At 39.7% G+C, this 19,859-nt stretch overlaps 1 protein-coding gene across 2 annotated transcripts in view; it reads left to right on the top strand.

The window, feature by feature from the left end:
• CUBN (cubilin) overlaps positions 1-19,859 on the top strand; it is a 283,940-nt gene that overhangs the window by 158,009 nt on the left and 106,072 nt on the right. For both annotated transcript variants that reach the window (XM_045463384.1, XM_045463382.1), the window contains exons 32-38: positions 1,199-1,358; positions 3,097-3,210; positions 4,880-4,990; positions 6,523-6,651; positions 7,675-7,807; positions 16,956-17,161; positions 18,065-18,249. In XM_045463384.1, coding sequence (XP_045319340.1) covers positions 1,199-1,358; positions 3,097-3,210; positions 4,880-4,990; positions 6,523-6,651; positions 7,675-7,807; positions 16,956-17,161; positions 18,065-18,249 — 1,038 coding nt within the window. The remainder of the gene's footprint in view (positions 1-1,198; positions 1,359-3,096; positions 3,211-4,879; positions 4,991-6,522; positions 6,652-7,674; positions 7,808-16,955; positions 17,162-18,064; positions 18,250-19,859) is intronic.

Below are 19,859 nucleotides of genomic sequence, written 5' to 3'. Positions count from 1 at the left end.
CATACTTATGTGCTAGAGAGAACAGTGATTATAATCCTCACTAGATATTTTAAAATAATTTGTGTGAACTTTCTTTGCATCAAATCCCCGAGCTTTCTATTTTTTTCCCCAAGTGTTTCTTATGAAATATAAATGACAGTTTATCTTTGGTGAAACAGCTGTATCCTAACTTCATGTTTTAATCCCACTCTGGTAGTTGACAGTTGATCCTATCCTGCTTAATTGGTATCTTGCATTAGACAATATGAGAGTTTCAATTCTGAATTTTAGAATCAAGTTGTCTGGTTTAACATGAGCTGCTCCCTCTTAGGAATTGTGGAAGTCGGCCACACAATTTTGTCTCTGTGTAGCAATTGTCTTCTTAAAAATGGAGGACAATTGGGGAAAAGGAAATGGATAGTGTGCATGAAGGTCTGAACCAGTTGCTGGCAGAGGGTGAGCACTAAATGAATGGTTGCCATTCTTGTTATCATCCAAAGAAAAGGAATTCACTTCCCCCATTTATACATAACTGTGTTAAAAACTGCACACCAGACACACCGAGTTCCGAGGAAATTAACCAAGCTTCAATTTCACAAACCCATACAGTGATTTGGGTACATGTAATGTCCACTCTATTCCATCAGTACGTCTGGAGGGTCAGCTAAGTCCCAACATAGCCCTGGGCAGACATAGAACCTAGTACCTTTTTTTTTTTATTAACTAGATAATTTTCTGAGTTAGGCTCACTCACTGTATCATTTGAAAGAACTCTGCCAATATTCTTCCTTCTTGACCACTATCCTATGGAAAGCAAAAAGTTCCGGCAAAGGTTGGGTTTCTGAAAACAAATGGTTACTCCTCCTTCTTCCTCATCTATTTGTTCATGTACATTTCAGTACATGTTGTGGGCATGGCACTTGATGTGATGTGCCAAGGTCAGGGGGGGAAGGAGGGCTGTGAAAGTAAAATATCCAGGGATGTAATTGTGGGCTCCGACAGAGGAACTCCCACTGGAATCCATATAAGTTCCCTAGACATAACCAATGATTCAGACACTCCCATGGGCTCTTTGACGAGACAATAACATAAAGCACTAGATCCGGTGAATGTATTGCTTTCCACCAGCTCACCAATGTGTACATAGCCCATGGACCATGGGCCCCATAGATGTAAATCTGAAGTTCTGAACTATTAACCCTGTTGTCTTAATTTGTAGGCATACGACGGCGTAAGCCCCACGACTGCCCGCCTTGCCAGAACGTGTGGAAGACAGCCGCTGGCTAACCCCATCGTTTCTACAGGAAACAGCCTCTTGTTGCGATTTCAGTCTGGCCCTTCCAGACAGAGCAGGGGATTCAGAGCTCACTTCAGCCAAGGCAAGTGCCGCGTGTCTCTGTGTGTGTCCCTGAGGTACCTGCTGTCTGTTCTGGAGTGCCCTTCCTGGTGCCGCAAAAAAAGGAGGCCAGTGCTCAGAAATCGGTCCCAGCTTTCTACTTAACAGGCAACAATTTAAATAGAGCAAAGGAACTACGATTTGCAATTATTCCACCTGTTGATCCTTTAAGTTTACGATCGTCTGACAGGTGACGCCGACTTCCTTTGGATCTGTGTGTCTCTCAAACGAGCCTTCAGAATGATATTTCAGAGCATTTTTAATACTAGGGTCACTGTAACAAAGTGTTTCTCCATATCTCCATGAGTAGATAAATTATCTGGCATCTGTCCAGGATTTTCTGCTGGGACAATTATAAATCACAAGGCTTGCGTGCAATGTAGAGTCTGGTGGTAACTAACCCTTGAGGTAGTGGTGCCCTGAATCCTGCTCTTGTCCACCTGAGGAATCGGTGTTGTTTTCCACTTTTTGTTCTTAACTCACCACTTCTCAGTTCATCCTTCTAGACTTTTTCACCGTTGCCTTTCATCTGGCCGTTCCTGGAGATGAATCCTTTATTCCCATGTCAGGGATAGAGCCCAAGGTGGAAGGAGTTGTTGGCCAGCTTCAGTTTGCCTCTGACTTTTACTCAGATGGTCCTTGTCATTTCAAATACGGGTGGTCTGTTTAGTCATTGGTCTATTTGGAGCTTGCCTGTATCCTACAGCAAAGAGCCCTGGCTAGGGATGTTTTCTGGGTCGGGGTCTCTCAAAGATGCATTGTAGACTTGGGAGCAAGACAGAGTGCATGAATCAGCCACTCTGCAAAGAAAAGAATAGTTTCTTAATGCATTTCATTTTTCATTTAATTAATTACTTATGGTTTGCTTCATAGTAAACAATGTCCCCAGGAGGTCTCTTCTGGATTATTACAAAGCCTCCTCCCGCTCACCCACCCTTTCCCCATCTTCGTCCAAAGTCAGCTCCCAAAAGCCCCACTCCAGCCATGCCCTTGTGTGCTCCGTGAATCTGTCCTGGCTCTTCATCGCATGGAGAATGGAGCCCCAAATTCCTCTAGATGTTACCCAAGGGTCCTGGAACCTTCCCCAGTCTTTTTTTTTTTTTTTCCCAACACCCTTCAGGAGCCCCATACTTTAGCCAAGTCTGCACAGTCGCAGGCCTGACCCTTCTCTGTGTCTCTTGCTGGACTATTCTTCCTCAGCCCCACTTCCTCCTCCAGCCACTCTCCTCCGGGAGACACCCCTTACGCTCCCCAGCTGGCCAGACTCTCCTGTCTGCACCGCCACAGAGTTTTGCGTTTCTCCGATAACACACAGCCATCCTATGCACTCTTGTTCAATTGACTATTTATTTTCCAAACAATAAATAAATAAAGTTGCTCAAAAACAGATTATCCCTATACCTCTAATTTATGAGCGGGCAGAGTAAGTGGACCCATACTAGAGTTTTGTTTCAGTGGCTCAAGCAGTTCATAGCCACTTCATCTTTTGTCCTCTGCCCCTCCCCACTTCCTGTAATTGAAGAATATTGTTATAAATGTATGGTGCATTTCCATTTTCTCATGGTTTATGTGCAGCTTCCTTGGCAGAGTACTTCCTGGGCATGTGTTTCAGAAATAGGAAAACATCATTTGTGTTTTTACTCATCAAATAATTGTTTTGTGCGGTCAGTAGAAATCAAAAGTATTTGACGTGCGTGTGTGTGTGTGTTTGTGTTCCTCAGCCTGTGGGGGCTACATCCTTACCGACTCTTCTGATACTATATCCTCTCCGTTGTTCCCTGCCAAGTATCCACACAATCAGAACTGCAGCTGGAGAATTCAAGCTCAGCCTCCATGTAAGTAACAAAAAAGAAAAAAGGAAAAGAATCCAGGATGGATGGTGTCTGTGGGAAAGTCCATCTATGACTAATGTTCCCGTCTCCTCAATGGTAACAATTGATGGCCTTCCTCTTCTTTTTTTGGAAGTCCCCATTCCTGATGTGCACAAGAACGAGCACTTCCTAATCTGATAGGAAAGTAATTTTGACTGTTTATTCTTAAGTAAAAAAAAAAAATTTAAGTTTCAAGGCCTAACAGAGGAAAAAGAAAAAAAAAAAAACCTGTAACCTTGCTGTATTGACAGGCACGTGAAATTGGGGATAAGCAAAAATAACCGATAAATAGTTTTTGACACATGTGCCTTGAGTGTGGTAGATATTCGGGACAGTTGCCAAATGACTAAATGATTAATAAGAACCACAAACTGAAAAATTAATAACTCATAGTTTGGGAATGTGATGCCATAAGCATATCGACCTTCGATCAAAGTGGAAGCTGATTATAAAACCCGGCCTCTCGTGCAATGCATGTATTACAAAAAATCCTAGCACACGGCCTGGAAGAAACACTAAGTGAGTGTTTACATAATTTTCTTTTTAGAATTCTAGAATCATATTTTTTGACCTGGTAACAACCTGGTGATAAGAATTACTGTCCACACTTTACAGACAGAGAAAAGGAGGAGACCTCTCAGGACTCAAAGCAAAATGATTGCAAAGAGGGTGATCCCGGGGCCATCATGCATGTTTCAGAGGGGCCCTGCCCTTCCTTGAGGTTTTCGGGAAAAATTTATGATTTCAGCCATAATGGAGGAAAGGCATTAAGTTCTTTACTCTGCTTTATGATTAATCACTTTTGTGACAATAAGCAAATCCACTTAAGCCAGCGAGGCCCCATTAGCTAATCTAAAAAATGATAAGTTTGACTTCAATATTTTCTAACACTTCAATATTTTCTAACTAGGGATGTTAAGAGGTAACAAAAGAATATGTTTATTACCATGCATATGATTGGGGTCTTGGCGAAGTAATCCTTAGCCAAAGAAAGTTGCCAGCTGGCCAGAAACTAAGCCTTCGATAAGGAGCCCCCTGCCTTGAGCTGAGAGGTTTTGCATGTAAGGATAATTTCTAATGAGTTGTAAAGCATTTAGGTGAAAGATCTCACTGGTTCAAAGACATTAATAGGAAAAAATCCTATTCTGAAGATTAGGGACCCTGGATGAATAGCAAAAGAAAAAACACACCCAGGCACTTGCTGTTTTGCAAGTAATTCAAAGCTTTCTTTATAAATGACTCCAAACCTCTAGGGTCCTGGCTCTGGGCTTCAGGTAAAACTAAGAGAGCTAGGCTGTGTATGCCAGGGGGGTAGGAGCATCTCATTTACAAGTCAGCAAACTAGTCAGCCAGCAATGGCTGATGCAAAAAGTGTAAAGACCGTATATTCCGACAAGCACTCCGCGTGGTCTCCGTGGAATGAACATACCCCAGGGACCTCTTATTTACCACCATCAGCATTTCAGATTCTGGAAGCACTTTCAAAAAACATTGATTCTGTCGCTCTTCAGAGGAGCCAAATGCGTCGCTTCCCTGCTGGAGAACCTGCAAAGGAATTGATCAAAGGATAAACCTCGCTCCCTGTACGTTTTGTTTGCCAGGGCTCTCTTAGTCCTCTCTCCTTCTCTTGCAGTCAATCACATCACCCTCTCCTTCAGCCACTTTGGACTTGAAAGCACTGCAATGTGTACACAAGACTTTTTAGAGATTTTGGATGGCAATTATGATGACGCACCCCTCCGAGGTACCGCAGCGCTCGCGCACTCGTCTGTGGCCCTGGCTGGGTCGTATTTATATATTTACCTACGTATATGCTGTTATTGGAGGTTGGAATGGTTCCAACAGATAGGAAGAGCAATATAAGCCAAGTAAAGAGAGTTAGAGAGTAGGATAGCAAGAGTGAAGGTGGGGCTCAAGAAACACAGCTTGTTCACACTCAAGGACATGAACAGTTTATGTATTTTTCTTTTAATTTAAAAGTTGCAACTGCGTTAGAGAGCAATGAAATTCAGTCCGCCCTGGCATTAGATAGCATTCCGTGAGAAATTTCTTGTTAGTATATGACCAGTTCTTATATTCGAATTGAGCATGGTCCTTCTGGTTTTGTCCTCAGTAGAAACAATGGGGGAAGGAAGGAAGGAAGGAAGGAAGGAAGGAAGGAAGGAGTGAAGGGAGGAAGAAGGGAAGGAAAGAAGGAAGGAGGGAAGGAAGGAGGAGGGAAGGGAGGAGAGAAGGAAGGAAGAAGGGAAGGAAGGAAGGAAGGAAGGGAGGGAGGGAGGAAAGAAGGAAGGAAGGAAGAAATAACTAAATAAACAAAGCAAAAAATATAGCAACAAACACACACATGGGAATTCTGATTGCAGGACATCCCGGTGAAATTAAAGAATGCTGCTATCTAGTTTCTGAAATATCTTCAAGTAAAATCATCTCAGGTTATTTAAACTTTCTCCATGAGGTAGTCATCTTTGAGCTTTGGCATACAAGTTTCTTATCCTGCACTAGAAGACAAACTCCATCAGAGGAGGGACTTTGTTTTGCTAGTTGCTCTATTTCCAGGGCCCAGAGCAGAGCCTGGGACAGTAGTGGGCAATCGATTCCTCTCTGCTCTATGCGGTCCTGATTGCATTGCTTGCGATGTTTATCTGTGAGCGTTTGACCAAGGATGAAGGGATATTATTTAACAGGCACTTACATAGCACTTCACTTGTGCTGAGTGCTATTCTAAGAACTTTATAAATAGCAACTTGGTCAATCCTCATACCCTGATGATAGAGGTTTCATTATTATTGATAGTCTCTTTTCTCCAGTGGGGAAACTGAGGCACAGAGAACGTCAGTGACTTATCTCAGGTCGCGCCTCTAGCAAATGGCAGTGCTAGGCGTTGAATCCGTGTATTCTGGCTCCGGCATCCACACATTTATTTTTTTGGCTCTAACGCTTTGCTTTTAAGCATTAGTGCATTTACTTGTGCGGGTCCATAACTGGCTAGAGATTTTAGCATTCGTTCCGCTTGGACCCAGGTTGCCTACATCTTTCTTACCTCCCCCTGATATTCTTCAATGTTTATAAATGATATCGCCTATGCTTGTCTTTACAGTTTATATTTAAGTCTCAGGCACTGTCCCAAACACCAACCCTGACTTAAATTCTCCAAATACTGATTTCTTCTTTTTGCTTCCATCTCCTGTGGTTCTAATAAATGCACGTTTACTAGAAATGACAGTCTGTGCCATGTGCCACGTGATCGCTCATTCTTTTTGTCCTTTTCCTATCCAGGCCGCTACTGTGGTGCCTCCATGCCGCATCCCATCACTTCCTTTAGCAACGCTCTGACGCTGAGGTTTGTCTCAGATTCTAGAGTGAATTCCGAGGGTTTCCATGCTACATACGCCGCGTCATCATCAGGTAAGAGGAGTCAGCAGATGGCTTTACTGGGTTAAGAGGAATGTGATAGAAAGCCTCAGTTTGCTATTTGGGGCTGCCGTATCTTCGACACTGGGAGCCATTTCCCTGAGCCTACCTCTGGGACGAACCTCTCCGTCTTCCAGCTGAGGTTAACCTCCTTGTAAATTCTAACAGTAGTAAACTCCTTGTGGCGTCCTCTTTATCCACTCATCCACTGGCGGACACTCGGGGTACTTCTTACCTTGGCTCTTGCGGCTCATGCTAATAGTGAGCTCTGGGAGTGGGGAGGAGGGGTTGGGATGATGTCGGAATGGCCAGCGTGCTCGCTCCTTCGTGACATGTCTGTTAAGCCAGCCCCTGACTGGCAGTGTCCGTCGGCATCTCTTCTGAATGGACAGCTGCTGTTCTCCAGTCTCCCTGGCCTCGCAGCTGGGCTCAGGCAGGTCTGGGTATTGTCACTGGTGGCAGGATGGATGGTGGCATGGTGGGAGGAGGGGAGGGAGGAGTCACCGGTACTGGGTCTGTCGGCCAGGGGTGTGCTGTTTGTCAGCTGCCAGCTTCCCGGTTATTGGCAGTTAAAAGCACAAAACACCTAGAAGATGTGTGTGTGTGTGTGTGTGTGTGTGTGTGTGTGCGCGCGCGCGCGTGCTCTTGAGAGACAAAAGCTAGAACATTGCCTTCTTTTCAGGGCCGGTGTTGAAAATCATCCAGGCCAGAAACAGTGAGTGGTTGTGGAGTTAAAATAAGTCTTTTATTACATGAAGTTATAGTTTGCAGCGAGAAATGGCTTTGAGAAGAGAAACGACAGAGATTCCCTCTGATATACCATATCCTGTGGCTTATTTTCAGTCTTCATAATCTTTTCCTTATTGTATATGACATGGATTGTTTTTTAATTGGAAATGGAAATAAGATATCCTTTGATCCTGCTAACAGCTCCTGTAGAGTTATTTCTCCTTGCCCTTATGGTATCTTATATTCGACCTTCACTCTGGCACTCACTTTGTTTCTCTTTTCTTCCAGCTTGTGGTGGAACCTTCCACATGGCTGAAGGCATCTTCAACAGCCCTGGCTACCCGGAAGTTTATCCCTCTAACGTGGAATGTGTCTGGAACATTGTCAGTTCCCCTGGCAACCGGCTCCAGCTGTCTTTTATGTAAATCCCTTTTTTTTTTATGGTGTATTGTTTCATTGTGAATAAATCTGCAGGAAGGAAGCATGGTTACTAATAGAATGGACAACTAATAGCATGTGTCCAAGCAACTGTTAGAGAACATGGTGGGAACTTTAAGGAGACTGTTTCCAAATTTCCTCTGTTTAGTCATAGTTTGGGTTATAAATGGTATTAAAATTCTTGAGAATGGTTCTAGAACGCTGCCTAACATTATGAGAAAGATATGCCTAAACTCTTAGTGCATTAATTTGTGGAGTGTTTATTTTCAGAGAACAGTAACTGTATCTTTTTCTGAATCAGACACATTTAGAATCTTCCAGAGAAGTACTAACCTTCTTTCTTCCAGCAGGAATCCCCATCACAATCGAGCCTTCCTTACCCCGTATACCATGTCCCTACCCCAATCCACCTTACCCTTCTACTCCATCCAGAAGAATAATTTTGGAAGTTTTTAGGAACTTAGTGGTTGGTTTGTAAAATCACTGGCATGTTCCTCATTAAACTATGGATATGGAATTAATAGTAGGATCCTGCCACATTCAGAGTGGTCTTAGATTACATTCAATAGCAATAATGTGCTTTTCCTAGAAGTAGAGAGTGAAAAGCACATGGTAAGAGACATGAGACTTTTTCATCCGTCAGTAGATATGTACCTGTGACATGCCAAAGCAGTGGTAGACAAACACCACTTAACAAACACCGAGCGAAAAGACTTCGGCGTTTACATTGCCGCTTTAAATGCAAAGTTATTTGTTATATCGTATTCCACATTATTGGGCATCGTTTGGGATTGCTAATTCCATTTTTGAAGAGAATAGAACGATTTCGCGTAGAGAGCAGAGGATTGTTCTGAGGACACCGGCCTGTTTATTCAAAAGGCTTGTCCCTTGTCCTCGAGGAGCCGTACTGCGCACTAAGAAAGGATTTAAATGAAAGAACAGTCCCACTTGTGGGCCATGTTCAGACATCTGAAGTGGCTTTCTTTCAGTCCATCAATCAGACAGTGCTCTTCAGGGAACAAGTGGCATTGTGTTAAAACAAAGACACCCGCTGAGTGCCTGAAAGGCAAAGCAAGGTTAAGCTGCCACATGGGAAAGAAGTTTTTGTTTGTTTTTGTCTTTGCTAAAAGCTCAAAGTTCTTTGTTGGGGGGGGGGGGATCTCTCTCTCTAATTTTTACCTGCTACATATGTCTTCCTTTCTTCAACAAATATGTGTAAGCTCCTACTGTGTGCTCACATAGTTAGCACATGTTACTCCCATGCCCAATGCTTTATATACAATGATGAATAAAACACGATTATTGTTCTTGTGATAAAGCCCAAAGTCCTTCCCATGGCTTACGAGGCCTCATAGCTGCCAAATGAATGGGCTTCTTTTTGGGTCTTTTTCCTTTTAGTCTCCACCATACTCACATTACTGTCTAATCTGACATTCCGTGGGTGCCAGGAATGGGCCAGGTAAGGGAATGTTTAAGATAGACATCCCATTTCTTGATGAGTTACTAATAAATTCAGGCCAAGAAGTTATTTATTTAAACCTAAAGAGATGCATTCCATCTACAGGGCCACCGTTAAAGATGTCAAATGTCAAATGTGTAGCACAAGGCTGATGCATACCAGATGCTCAGCACATGTTAAGTGATCTCACTCTGCCTTTTCTAAAATACCTTGTGTGGCATGTCACAGTTAAATAAGAAGGGCGATGCTGAGCTCTTTCTAGAAGATAGGAGATAAACACAAAATGCTGGTTCATCCATTTCACTAAATCCCAGTTATCATATAGGCAAATCTTAACGACTCAGCCTTTTCCTTTCTCATCCATAAGAAGTTAATTTTGGTTATTTTGTGTTACTTGCTTGAGTTTTCTTTGTAAAACAAATTTTGTAGAATGCAAGATGTTCCTCTTTATGTAGAGGATAATGAGAAGGGCTTTATGGCAAGGCCTGTGAGTTATTTCTGCCCTGGTCTAAACTGTATCCAGATGGGTGCTTGGAAACATTCCCTGGGGTTGTGTGAGAAGCATATGGAATACGTCAAGTTCAAAACCATGGGGTTTGGATTGTGGACCCTGTGGTGAAATTGAATAGGGAGAAAAACCGGAGAAATTATGGTTGAATCTGTAACGAAAAGGAGGAGGGAGAAATAGAATCTAAAAAGGAGTTTTTTTGTAAAACAGATATTTAAAGGAATTAACAGAAAATATATTTTATGCTTGCAGAGTACTTTTAGAAAGTGACTGATCTTGGTTCAAGAATCAAAATGGGATAATGAGAAACAGCGATTGTACTATTTTTGTTCCACATCATATTTTTACTAACAGATTTCAGCCAAAGTATTTGGAAAGAGGGTAGATTTGCTTATAAAATGTACCGGCCTAAAACAAAGACTTCCAAGAAAACAATAAGCTTTTTTAGAAGTTTAATTTGACTCTTGTAGGCATCATCCTGCCATCATTTCTGATCAAATGTCTTTTCTGTAATTTGGCACTGATGGCACCGGTATGGCACTCAAACAGAAAAGACCATCACTTAGTAATCCCCTGGACCATTGGACCTTACTGAAATGTACACACCAGTCACCTGGGATCTTGCGAAAATCCACATTCTGATTTAGTTGGTTGGTGGGACCATTGGACCTTACTGGAATGTACACACCAGTCACCTGGGATCTTGCGAAAATCCACATTCTGATTTAGTTGGTTGGTGGGTTCCGATTCTTCATTTCAGCAAGTTCTCAGGCAGTGCGGGTGCTGCTGGACCACACGTTGCCTTTAGTAGAAAGGTTTAGATTCAATTTCATGTAAACCACCTGCTGAGGAAAATGATCTCTGTTTCTTCTCTTCTTACTTTCGGGGAAGCAAACCCAAAACCAAACAGTTTTAGCATATTTCACATTGCTGATGATATTATGGGTAATAACACCGAGCCTGAATTTAAGTGCTAAACATGGCAGTCATCCTAAAGATGGATTCAGAATGATTCCTTGCCAGAAATGATTGTAGATAGAAGCTTTGTATTACAAAGAATGAATTGTCAAGCAAGACAATGGGCCTAAGGGCAAATGTGGAGTTGGGTTAGCTTGATGTGGATTTTTCTTGCTTTCTTCTGCTATTCAGTGACGGGTCATAGCTTGCTGCTAAAGCTGTGTCTAGAATATAGATACAGATGATCTATATTGTAGTACCTCACCTTGGTAGGATCGTGAGAGCGACAGCTTCACTGTTGGTCTGGCTGGAGACCTACCAACGCTAGCATCTGGCTTGAGAAGCAGTGGTAGAGCAAATCTGACTTCTTTGTTCCAGCATCCTGGTAGCGAATGCTCAGAGGTGTGCCTGATACACTGGTCCCATAAGAAGGTCTTGAGGCGCCCAGAACCTCCAGGCTGGTTATCTGTCACTCTAATCCATTAGCTGAGATAGAGTCCCAGGAGAACCCTCTACTTACCATCATGTGAAATCTTGCAACACAAAATGTTGAGTGTTGACTGAAAAGTACACACAATAGAGAAGGAAGTTTTCTATTCTTGTGACTTTTTCCCCCCCTTTCTGGCAGTTTCTCCTCTATAGTCTTTCCAGGTCATTCTTTCTCCTTTTTATCTTGTCTTTCCTCTTCTCAGGAAAGACTCCTTCCAATTACTTCTGGAAAAAGAATAGTTTGCATACACTTTCTCTACAGTTTTTAACCGTTACTTTTTTTCTTTAAAAATTAATTTTAGGGGCGCCTGGGTGGTGCAGTCGGTTAAGAGTCCGACTTCAGCCAGGTCACGATCTCGCGGTCCGTGGGTTCGAGCCCCGCGTCGGGCTCTGGGCTGATGGCTCGGAGCCTGGAGCCTGTTTCCGATTCTGTGTCTCCCTCTCTCTCTGCCCCTCCCCCGTTCATGCTCTGTCTCTCTCTGTCCCAAAAATAAATAAACGTTGAAAAAAAAAATTTTAAATAAATAAAATGTTGCAGGGTAGCAAAAGTCCCCCTGACTTACTCATCATGGAGTTACCCTGTATCTTGAATTGCATATGTATCACTTTCATGCGTGTTTTTATAATTTTATAGCTTTGCTTTTCTATATATGCTAAATTACATATGTATAATATGAGTAGCATGTATAAATCTCCATACACACTACATAGTTTTGCTTTCTGTTTTATGTTTTATAGAAATGGAATCCTACTTGTTGATTAGACTGGAATTACACTGAATTTATACATTAATTTTCGGGAGTATCTTTATTGACTCTTCATATTCTTGAATTTGGAATATCTGCATTTATTGTGTTCTTCTTTTATGTTCTTTGTTAAACTCTCACATTTTTTAAAATAGAGCTCTTATGGCTAGACACCTTTTTTTGGCTGCTGCTACTGCAAAGGGAATCCAGTTAAAATTTACAGACATAACCTGGCCACTTTACCAAAAATAACACCTCAAATTAATTTTTCCTCCTAGAACTGTTCACTACCTCATTATATGTCTACTTATTTATTATCTATCTCTCCTTCTTGAATAGAAGCTCCCAAAAGGGCGGAAAATTCTCTATGTTCTTCACTGTCCTACCCCACAATGTCTGGCAACATGGAAGACAGTAAAAATTGTTGAGTAGGTGTTAACTAAGTTGCAGTTTCTAAATTTTTGGTTGCTGGTATAAGGAATCCCTACTGATTTCTGTATGTCTTATCCAGCCACCATTGTATTCTCTAGAATAACACAGATTTTCTTCTTTCTTTTCTACTGCTTTATTTTTAGTGCCTTCGAGAAGAGGACCTCACACATTAAGGTGCACAATAAGTATTTATCAGTGAATGATCTCTCCTAAATATTAACTTACAGCTCTTCTTTTCCAATCCTTACAACCTTTCCCCCGTTTCCTTGTCTTGTCTCACTGGAAAACACTGTAGTGTAATGAGGAACAAAGTGATGAGAGCAGGCTCCCTTGTGTTGTTTCTGATTCGAAGGAAATGCTTTGAAATTTTTACTTCTAAGTATATTTGCTGCAGGCATTGGTAGACGTTTGTCATCCCATTTGGAAAATTTCCTTCTATTCCTAATTTTCTGAGTATTTATGATGAGTGGGTGTTGAGTTTTATCCAATGTTTTCCTGCAATTGTCATGGGTTCTCTCTTAGTATATTTTGCATCTATCTTTGTTAAGTGTGTGTGTGTGCATGTGTGTGTGTGTGTGTGTGTGTGTGTGTGTGGTGTGAATTTTCTTATAGACCTTCTAATCTTTTTAAAAAATTGTTTAAAGTTTTGTTTATTTATTTATTTATTTATTTATGTATTTATTTTTAATGTTCATTTATTTTTGGGAGAGAAACAGAGCATGAGTGGAGGAGGGGCAGACAGAGAGGGAGACACAGAATCCGAAGTAGGCTGCAGACTCTGAGCTGTCAGCACAGAGCCCGACGTGGGGCTCGAACTCACAGACTGTGAGATCATGACCTGAGCTGAAGTCGGCCGCTTAACTGACTGAACCACTCAGGTGCCCCTTATTTATTTACTTTTAGAGAGACAGAGAGAGAGAGAGAGAAGAGAGAGAGAGAGAGAGTGAATGAGCAGAGGCAAGGCAGAGAAAGGGAGAGAGAGAATCCCAAGCAGGCTCCATACTTTTGGTGCAGAGCCTGACACAGAGCTCGAACTCACAAACCATGAGATCATGACCTGAGCCGAAATCAAGAGTTGAGCACTTAACCAACTGAACCACCCAGGCACCCCTAGGTCTTCTAATCTTAAAGCATTATTAGTCCAACTTGATTAGATTTATATATTTTACAAACTGATGGATCCATGCTGCTTATATTTTATTTAGGATTTTTCATCTATATTGTTAAGTGAGGTTGACCTATACTTTTCTTTCTTTGGCTTCCCTTGACTGGTTTTGTTCTCAAGATTATACTAACCTTGAAATGCTGGAGACTCCTTTCTATGAGTTGTTACAGTTTGCATAACATTGAGGTTGGGCTATTGATTTCATTGAAGCTTTGAAATTCCCCCAGAAAATCATCTGGGCACAGATTTCTGTTTTGTGTCATCTGTGGGCAACTTTAAATACTGATTTTTTTTTTTAGGTGTTTCTTTTTTTTTGTTTGTTTTTGTTTTGTTTTTTTTCTTCAGCTTATTGTGACATAAGATACGTTTACAATTCTGTGCAATCATCACTATCATCCTTTTCTGAGACTTTTCCATCATACTAAACAAACTCTATACTCCTTAAACATAACTCCCTGTCCCCAACCATCAGTAAACTATTCTACTTCTGAATCTACAAATTTCTCTATGCTAGTTTTCACATTTAAGTAGAATCATACATGTCCTTTTGTGTCTGGCTTATTTCACTGAGCATAATGTTTTTAGTGTTCATGTATGTTGCAGCATGTATCAAAATTTCATTCTGCTTCAAGGCTGAATAATCCAGTGTGTGTATAAAATGTGATTTTATATATAGATAGATAAATGCATAGCTGTATCTTGTTTTGTTTATCAACATTATATATATCAAATTATATATAACTATGTGTAATTTTATTTATATATAATATATATAATTATATAACTATATATAGCTTTGTTTGTCCAGTCATTTGTTTATACATTTTTGTTTATCCATTTTGTTTCTCCATTCATCTACTGATGGACATTTGAGTTGTTTTCAGCTTTTGGCTATTGTGAATAATGCTTTTATAAATATTGATATACAAATGTTTGTTTCAGCCTGTGCTTTTAATTTCTTTGGGTATATACCTAAAAGTAGAATTTGGTACATACCTAAAAGTAGAATATGGTAATTCCATACTTAACTTTTTGAAGAATCGCCAAATTGTTTTCTACAGTGGCTGCTCTATTTTACATTCCTACAATGCCTGAGAGTTCCAATTTCTCAACATCCTCATCACCATTTGTTATTTTCCATTTTTTAAATAATAGCCATCCTAATGGGGGTGACGTGTTACCTTATTGTGGTCTCCCTTTGCATTTCTCTAATAACTAGTGACTGAGCATTTTTTCATGTTCTTATTGGCCATTCATAATATATCTTCTTTGGGGCACTGCATTTTCAGTTCTTTTGCTATTACTTGAGTTGTCTTTTTATTTTTGAGTTGTAAGAGATCTTTTATATTCAGGATACTAGTATGCTCTTGCATTTTTTATTTCTCTTGGGTAAATATCTTGGAGAGGAAGTTCCGGGGCATTAACTGGATGTATATTTAGTATTACAAGAAACTGCCAAATAATTATTCAGAGTGGTTCTATCAGTATACATTCCCACCAGAAACACATTGGACTTCCGGTTGCTGTATATGCTTGCCAACATTTGATCTTGTCAGTCTTTTCTAGTTTAGCCATTCTGAAGGGTATAAAATGATAGCTTACTGTGATATTTAATTTACACTGTTCTGGTGACTAATGACATCAAATATTTTGGACATTCTCATTGGCTATTCACTCAACTTTTGTTGAAGTGTCTGTTCAAATCTCTTGTCATTTTTAACTTGGTGATTTGCTTTTTTCATGTTTTTTTTTTTTTGGTAGGAATTCCTTTTATATTCCAGAGATGAGTCCCTTGTTAGATATACATTTTGTAATGATCTCTTCTTCCCCCTACACAGTCTGTAACCTGCCTATTCATTTTCTTACTCATGTCTTTAATGAGAAATTTTAATTTTTGATGAAGTCAAATTATTAATTTTTTAAATCCTATGGTTAATGCCTTTTGCATTATATCTAAGGAATATATGCCTTCCCCAAGGTGGTAAAGATATTCTCTGTTTTATTCTAGGAGCCTTATGGTTCTAGCTTTTATGTGTATATCTAGGAGGAATATTAAATTACTTTCTGTGTGTGGAGAGAAGTAGAGGTTTTTTTGTCTTTTCTTCCCTCTATAAGGATATTCAGTAATTGAAACACCACGTGTTAAAATGACTTTCTTTTCCCCATTGAATTATGTTGGCAGCATGGATTGGGCTGTATTGGTGGGTTCTTCTCTGGACTTTCTCTTTTGTTCCATTCATCTCTTAGTCTACCCTTGCACTAATACCGCACTATCTTGATTTTTAACAATTTTTTAAAGTGTATTTATTTTGAGAGAGAGAGAGAGAGAGAGAGAGAAATGAGCATAAGCAGGGTAGGGGCAGAGAGAAGAGACAGAATCCCAAACAAGCTCTGTGCCATCAGTGCAAAGCCCAAACGCATGGCTCAAACTCATGGAACTGTGAGATCATGCCCTGAGCTGAGATCAAGAATTGGGTGCTTAACTGACTGCACCCCACAGGCGCCCCTCACACTGTCTTGATTATGTCCAAGTTTATAAAGCACTAAAGCTACATTCTGAAAGCATTCATTTAACACTTACATGTTCCAGACTCTATATGTTATCTGTGGCAATCATTGAGTAGATGTTGTTTCCTATCTTTCATTCTCCCATGTCATCATAACTGCAGATTATAATACAAGTTGAATAGGCCGTATTTCCAAACTCTACCCTATATTGTTACAAATCCCATATTTCGCCTACCTTTTCAGAAATTAAGTACAGATGCCTTTGTCACTTAAGCTCTGGCAAAATTAGCCCATGATACTGCTTCAGCTGTGTCTCCTAATGTTTTCTTACAAGTACTCAATGTTCTAACCAAACTAGAACTCTCACAGATTTCTAAATAAGCCTCACCCTTTTTCTGTGTATGTGCTCTTATCGACATGCGTTTTGTGCTCACCATTTCTGTACCTTAAATCCAGCTAACGTTTACATTTCCATCTCAGAAACAATCTCTCTGTTAAGCTGTGACTGAGCCTCACAACCCGATGTGATACGTCGGCCTCCAAATCTTCGAACGCTTCCAGCTCCGAGGGCACTTTATGATATATTCTACCTTATAATGTGTCTTTTCCTGTATTCTTGCCCAATCTTTCCCCCTAGAAAGAAAAGTCCTTGAAGGCCGTGTATTAATTGCCTTTGTATCTCTGCAACAGGCATTTCAGCAAATTTGGGGGAAAGAAATTTTTGGAGTTGGCTCAAAGATAACGTGATTAAAGTTTTATAAAGAACAGTTATAAAGAAACCAGCAGGTGTTTCGGGATAATCTCAAAGCTTATTCTATCAATTTAATCCTCCAAAACTCTCTCTCTCTCTCTCTTTTTTCAAATTAGAACTTTCCAGTTGGAGGATTCTCAGGACTGTAACAGGGATTTTGTGGAGATCCGCGAAGGAAACGCCACTGGTACTTTGGTGGGGCGATATTGTGGAAATGTCCTCCCCCTCAATTATTCATCCATTGTTGGGCACAGACTGTGGATCCGATTTGTCTCCGATGGCTCAGGCAGTGGCATAGGCTTCCAAGCCACTTTTACTAACAGTAAGTTGCTTCTATTTTATCGATGGTTTCCAGAGAACATCCTACAAACTAAAAAGGATAACACATTTTTTAGTAATGCAGTAAGTGAAGAATCCTGAACTCTATTCTCCTAGATTTGTTGTGTTTGTGGAATTACTTCATTTTAAACTATATTATAAAAACTAAATTACATGTGCATGGCCCACCAGGAGCAAGGGAGAGTGGCTCTAGTAATCGTTTTAAGCTCGTTTCTACCTAATGTTATATTAAACTTTTTACATGGTATTTTGTTAGAACCTTCTAACGTATTTAGTTCAGGTTGAGCATATTGATACCAAGGGTATCTCGTTTGAAGTCACAAACTCTCTATTCTTCAAATTCAAAACACTGAGTATATTTTAGGATTGAATTAAGTGCTCAGATATTATAACAACAGGGTTTTCTTCTAATAGAATATAATGTTAATATTTTTATTTTCTAACTTGACTTTTCCATAATTAGCTGTTTTTCATGGCATTCCAATATGTCTGTTTCTCTTACCAAAACTTTGAAAACATGTCCCATTCTTTTGTAAAAAGGAAAATAGGTAAACAAAATAGAGAATGAGCCTGGTAATACCCCTTCACTTGTCATCAGGTCTCCTGGGGTCTGGGAACCCCTTTTCACATGAGAAGTTATCTCCTCTTTTCACACCATGCCACCTTCTTAGGAGATGAAATTCCATTCACAAAATCACTGTTCTCCAAGGAATTAGTAGATAGCACAGAAATCAAAAGGGAAGCAATATTTCTTTCAGTGTTCAGAATAGAAATCACAGCCAATTAAAAGTCCATCCTTTTCAACACCCCTTGCCTTTTGTTTCTTTCATTTGATTAAAGAGCTATTCTAAGTACTTCTGATTTACTGCTCTGTTTTCCCTCCTAGTATTTGGCAATGATAATATTGTGGGAACTCATGGGAAAGTCGCCTCTCCCTTATGGCCTGGACACTACCCCCACAACTCTGATTACCAATGGATAGTAAATGTGGACGCGTCTCAAGTTATCCATGGTAGAATCTTGGAGATAGACATCGAAGCAACGCAAAACTGCTATTATGACAAATTAAGGGTGAGTATCCAAGGGCAATCAGTGTTAGTAAATTTTGGTGAATTTCTATTTGCAAAAACAAATCAAGTTAATGTCAGTTGAAGCATTTGTAAATCACATGGGGTGGCCTCCCTAGATCATGATTACCTCTTCTAGATTACCTATGAAAAGGTAATTCTGTCATTATATTTATTATCTTTGGATTCTCTAAGTTTTATTTTTAGCATTATTGTAATTTACCTCTTGGGCTTTGTCTATGTGTATATGTATATCTTAGTTAAGTATCCTCTCTCATATCTCATTTTCTTGTGTATTCTTATGTTAGAGTGTTAAAAGTTTGGAGGATCATTTTTAAATAAATAAATATAAAATTGTGGTGGTTATTGCCATCCAGATTTTGGTTACTGCATCAGTTTCAAAAACACTGTCACATTCTTTTTTTCTTTTTTTTAGCTTTATTCAGGTATATTCGACAAATAAATATTGGGTATATTTAAGATGTACAACTTGATATTGTAACCTATGTACACATTGTGAAATAATTGTTACAGTCAAGGTAATTAATACTTGTATCACCTTGCATGGTTATCATTTGGATTTTGTGTGCGTATATGTCTGTGTGTGTGAAAGAGAATATTTAAGATGTACCCTCTTAGCAAATGTCAAGTATATAATACAGAAACAGTACGATATGTTTCAGTATTAACTGTAGTCACATTGCTGCACATTAGATCTCCAGAATTATTCGTCTTGCATAACTGAAACTTTGTAACCTTTGACCAACATTTCCCCATTTCCCTCTCTCCCCAGCCCCTGGAAACCATCACTCTACGTTTTCCTTCTATGAGTTTAACTATGTTATCAGATTCTCAAAGGCCAGGATTCCATTTTATTCATCGTGGGTCTGCAGGACCTCACATAGAGTTCAGTACCTAAGGTGCTTCGTATGTGTGGAAATCATTATTACATAGTTTGAAAAACAGCTTATCTCATAGCTTCGGCAGAGAAATTTATAACAATTTCAATGAACTTGTTCCAAATTATTTACAAAATGAAGTAAAGGATAGGAAATATGGTTGGATGGCATTTTTCCACATGTGCCGAAAAAAACAATGTGTTCCATGCTATGTGTTTGTAAGTATAAAAATATGTCTCTAAATAGGTAACTTCATATTTTCAAACAAATGAAAAAAAAAATTGAGTGATTTGAATGTGTGTTGAGCCCTCGCAAGCTGTCACTCTTTTGTTGTCATTAATTCTACTTTCCGATACCTGTCTGTTTAAACCTTTCCTTCTTCTTGTTGCTTTTTCTGTTACTTTCTAATTCCTTCCTTTGAGGCCCCAAAGCACATTCAATACGTTCTATTGTTGTACAACTATCTTGATTCCTAATTTTCCACCCCTAAATTTTACTGTAGATCAAATAATGAGCTATATTGCATACAGCTTATGTATTAATATAATTCTGCAGCAAAGATGAAATTATTTTAAAACACCTTAAAATTTTTTGCAGTCATATTTTATATTTAATGGTGCTTTCTATTTCAACTGACATATGGTGTTTACTTGTTTATGTTTTTCATTATGATGAAATTATAATAACATAAGGCAACCTTTTAGTTTTCTTTTTT

The sequence above is a fragment of the Leopardus geoffroyi genome, chromosome B4 (genome assembly GCF_018350155.1).
Source record: "Leopardus geoffroyi isolate Oge1 chromosome B4, O.geoffroyi_Oge1_pat1.0, whole genome shotgun sequence".
Taxonomy (NCBI): domain Eukaryota; kingdom Metazoa; phylum Chordata; class Mammalia; order Carnivora; family Felidae; genus Leopardus; species Leopardus geoffroyi.
The sequence above is the reverse complement of the archived record's forward strand: the minus strand, read 5'-3'. Positions and strand labels throughout refer to the sequence as shown.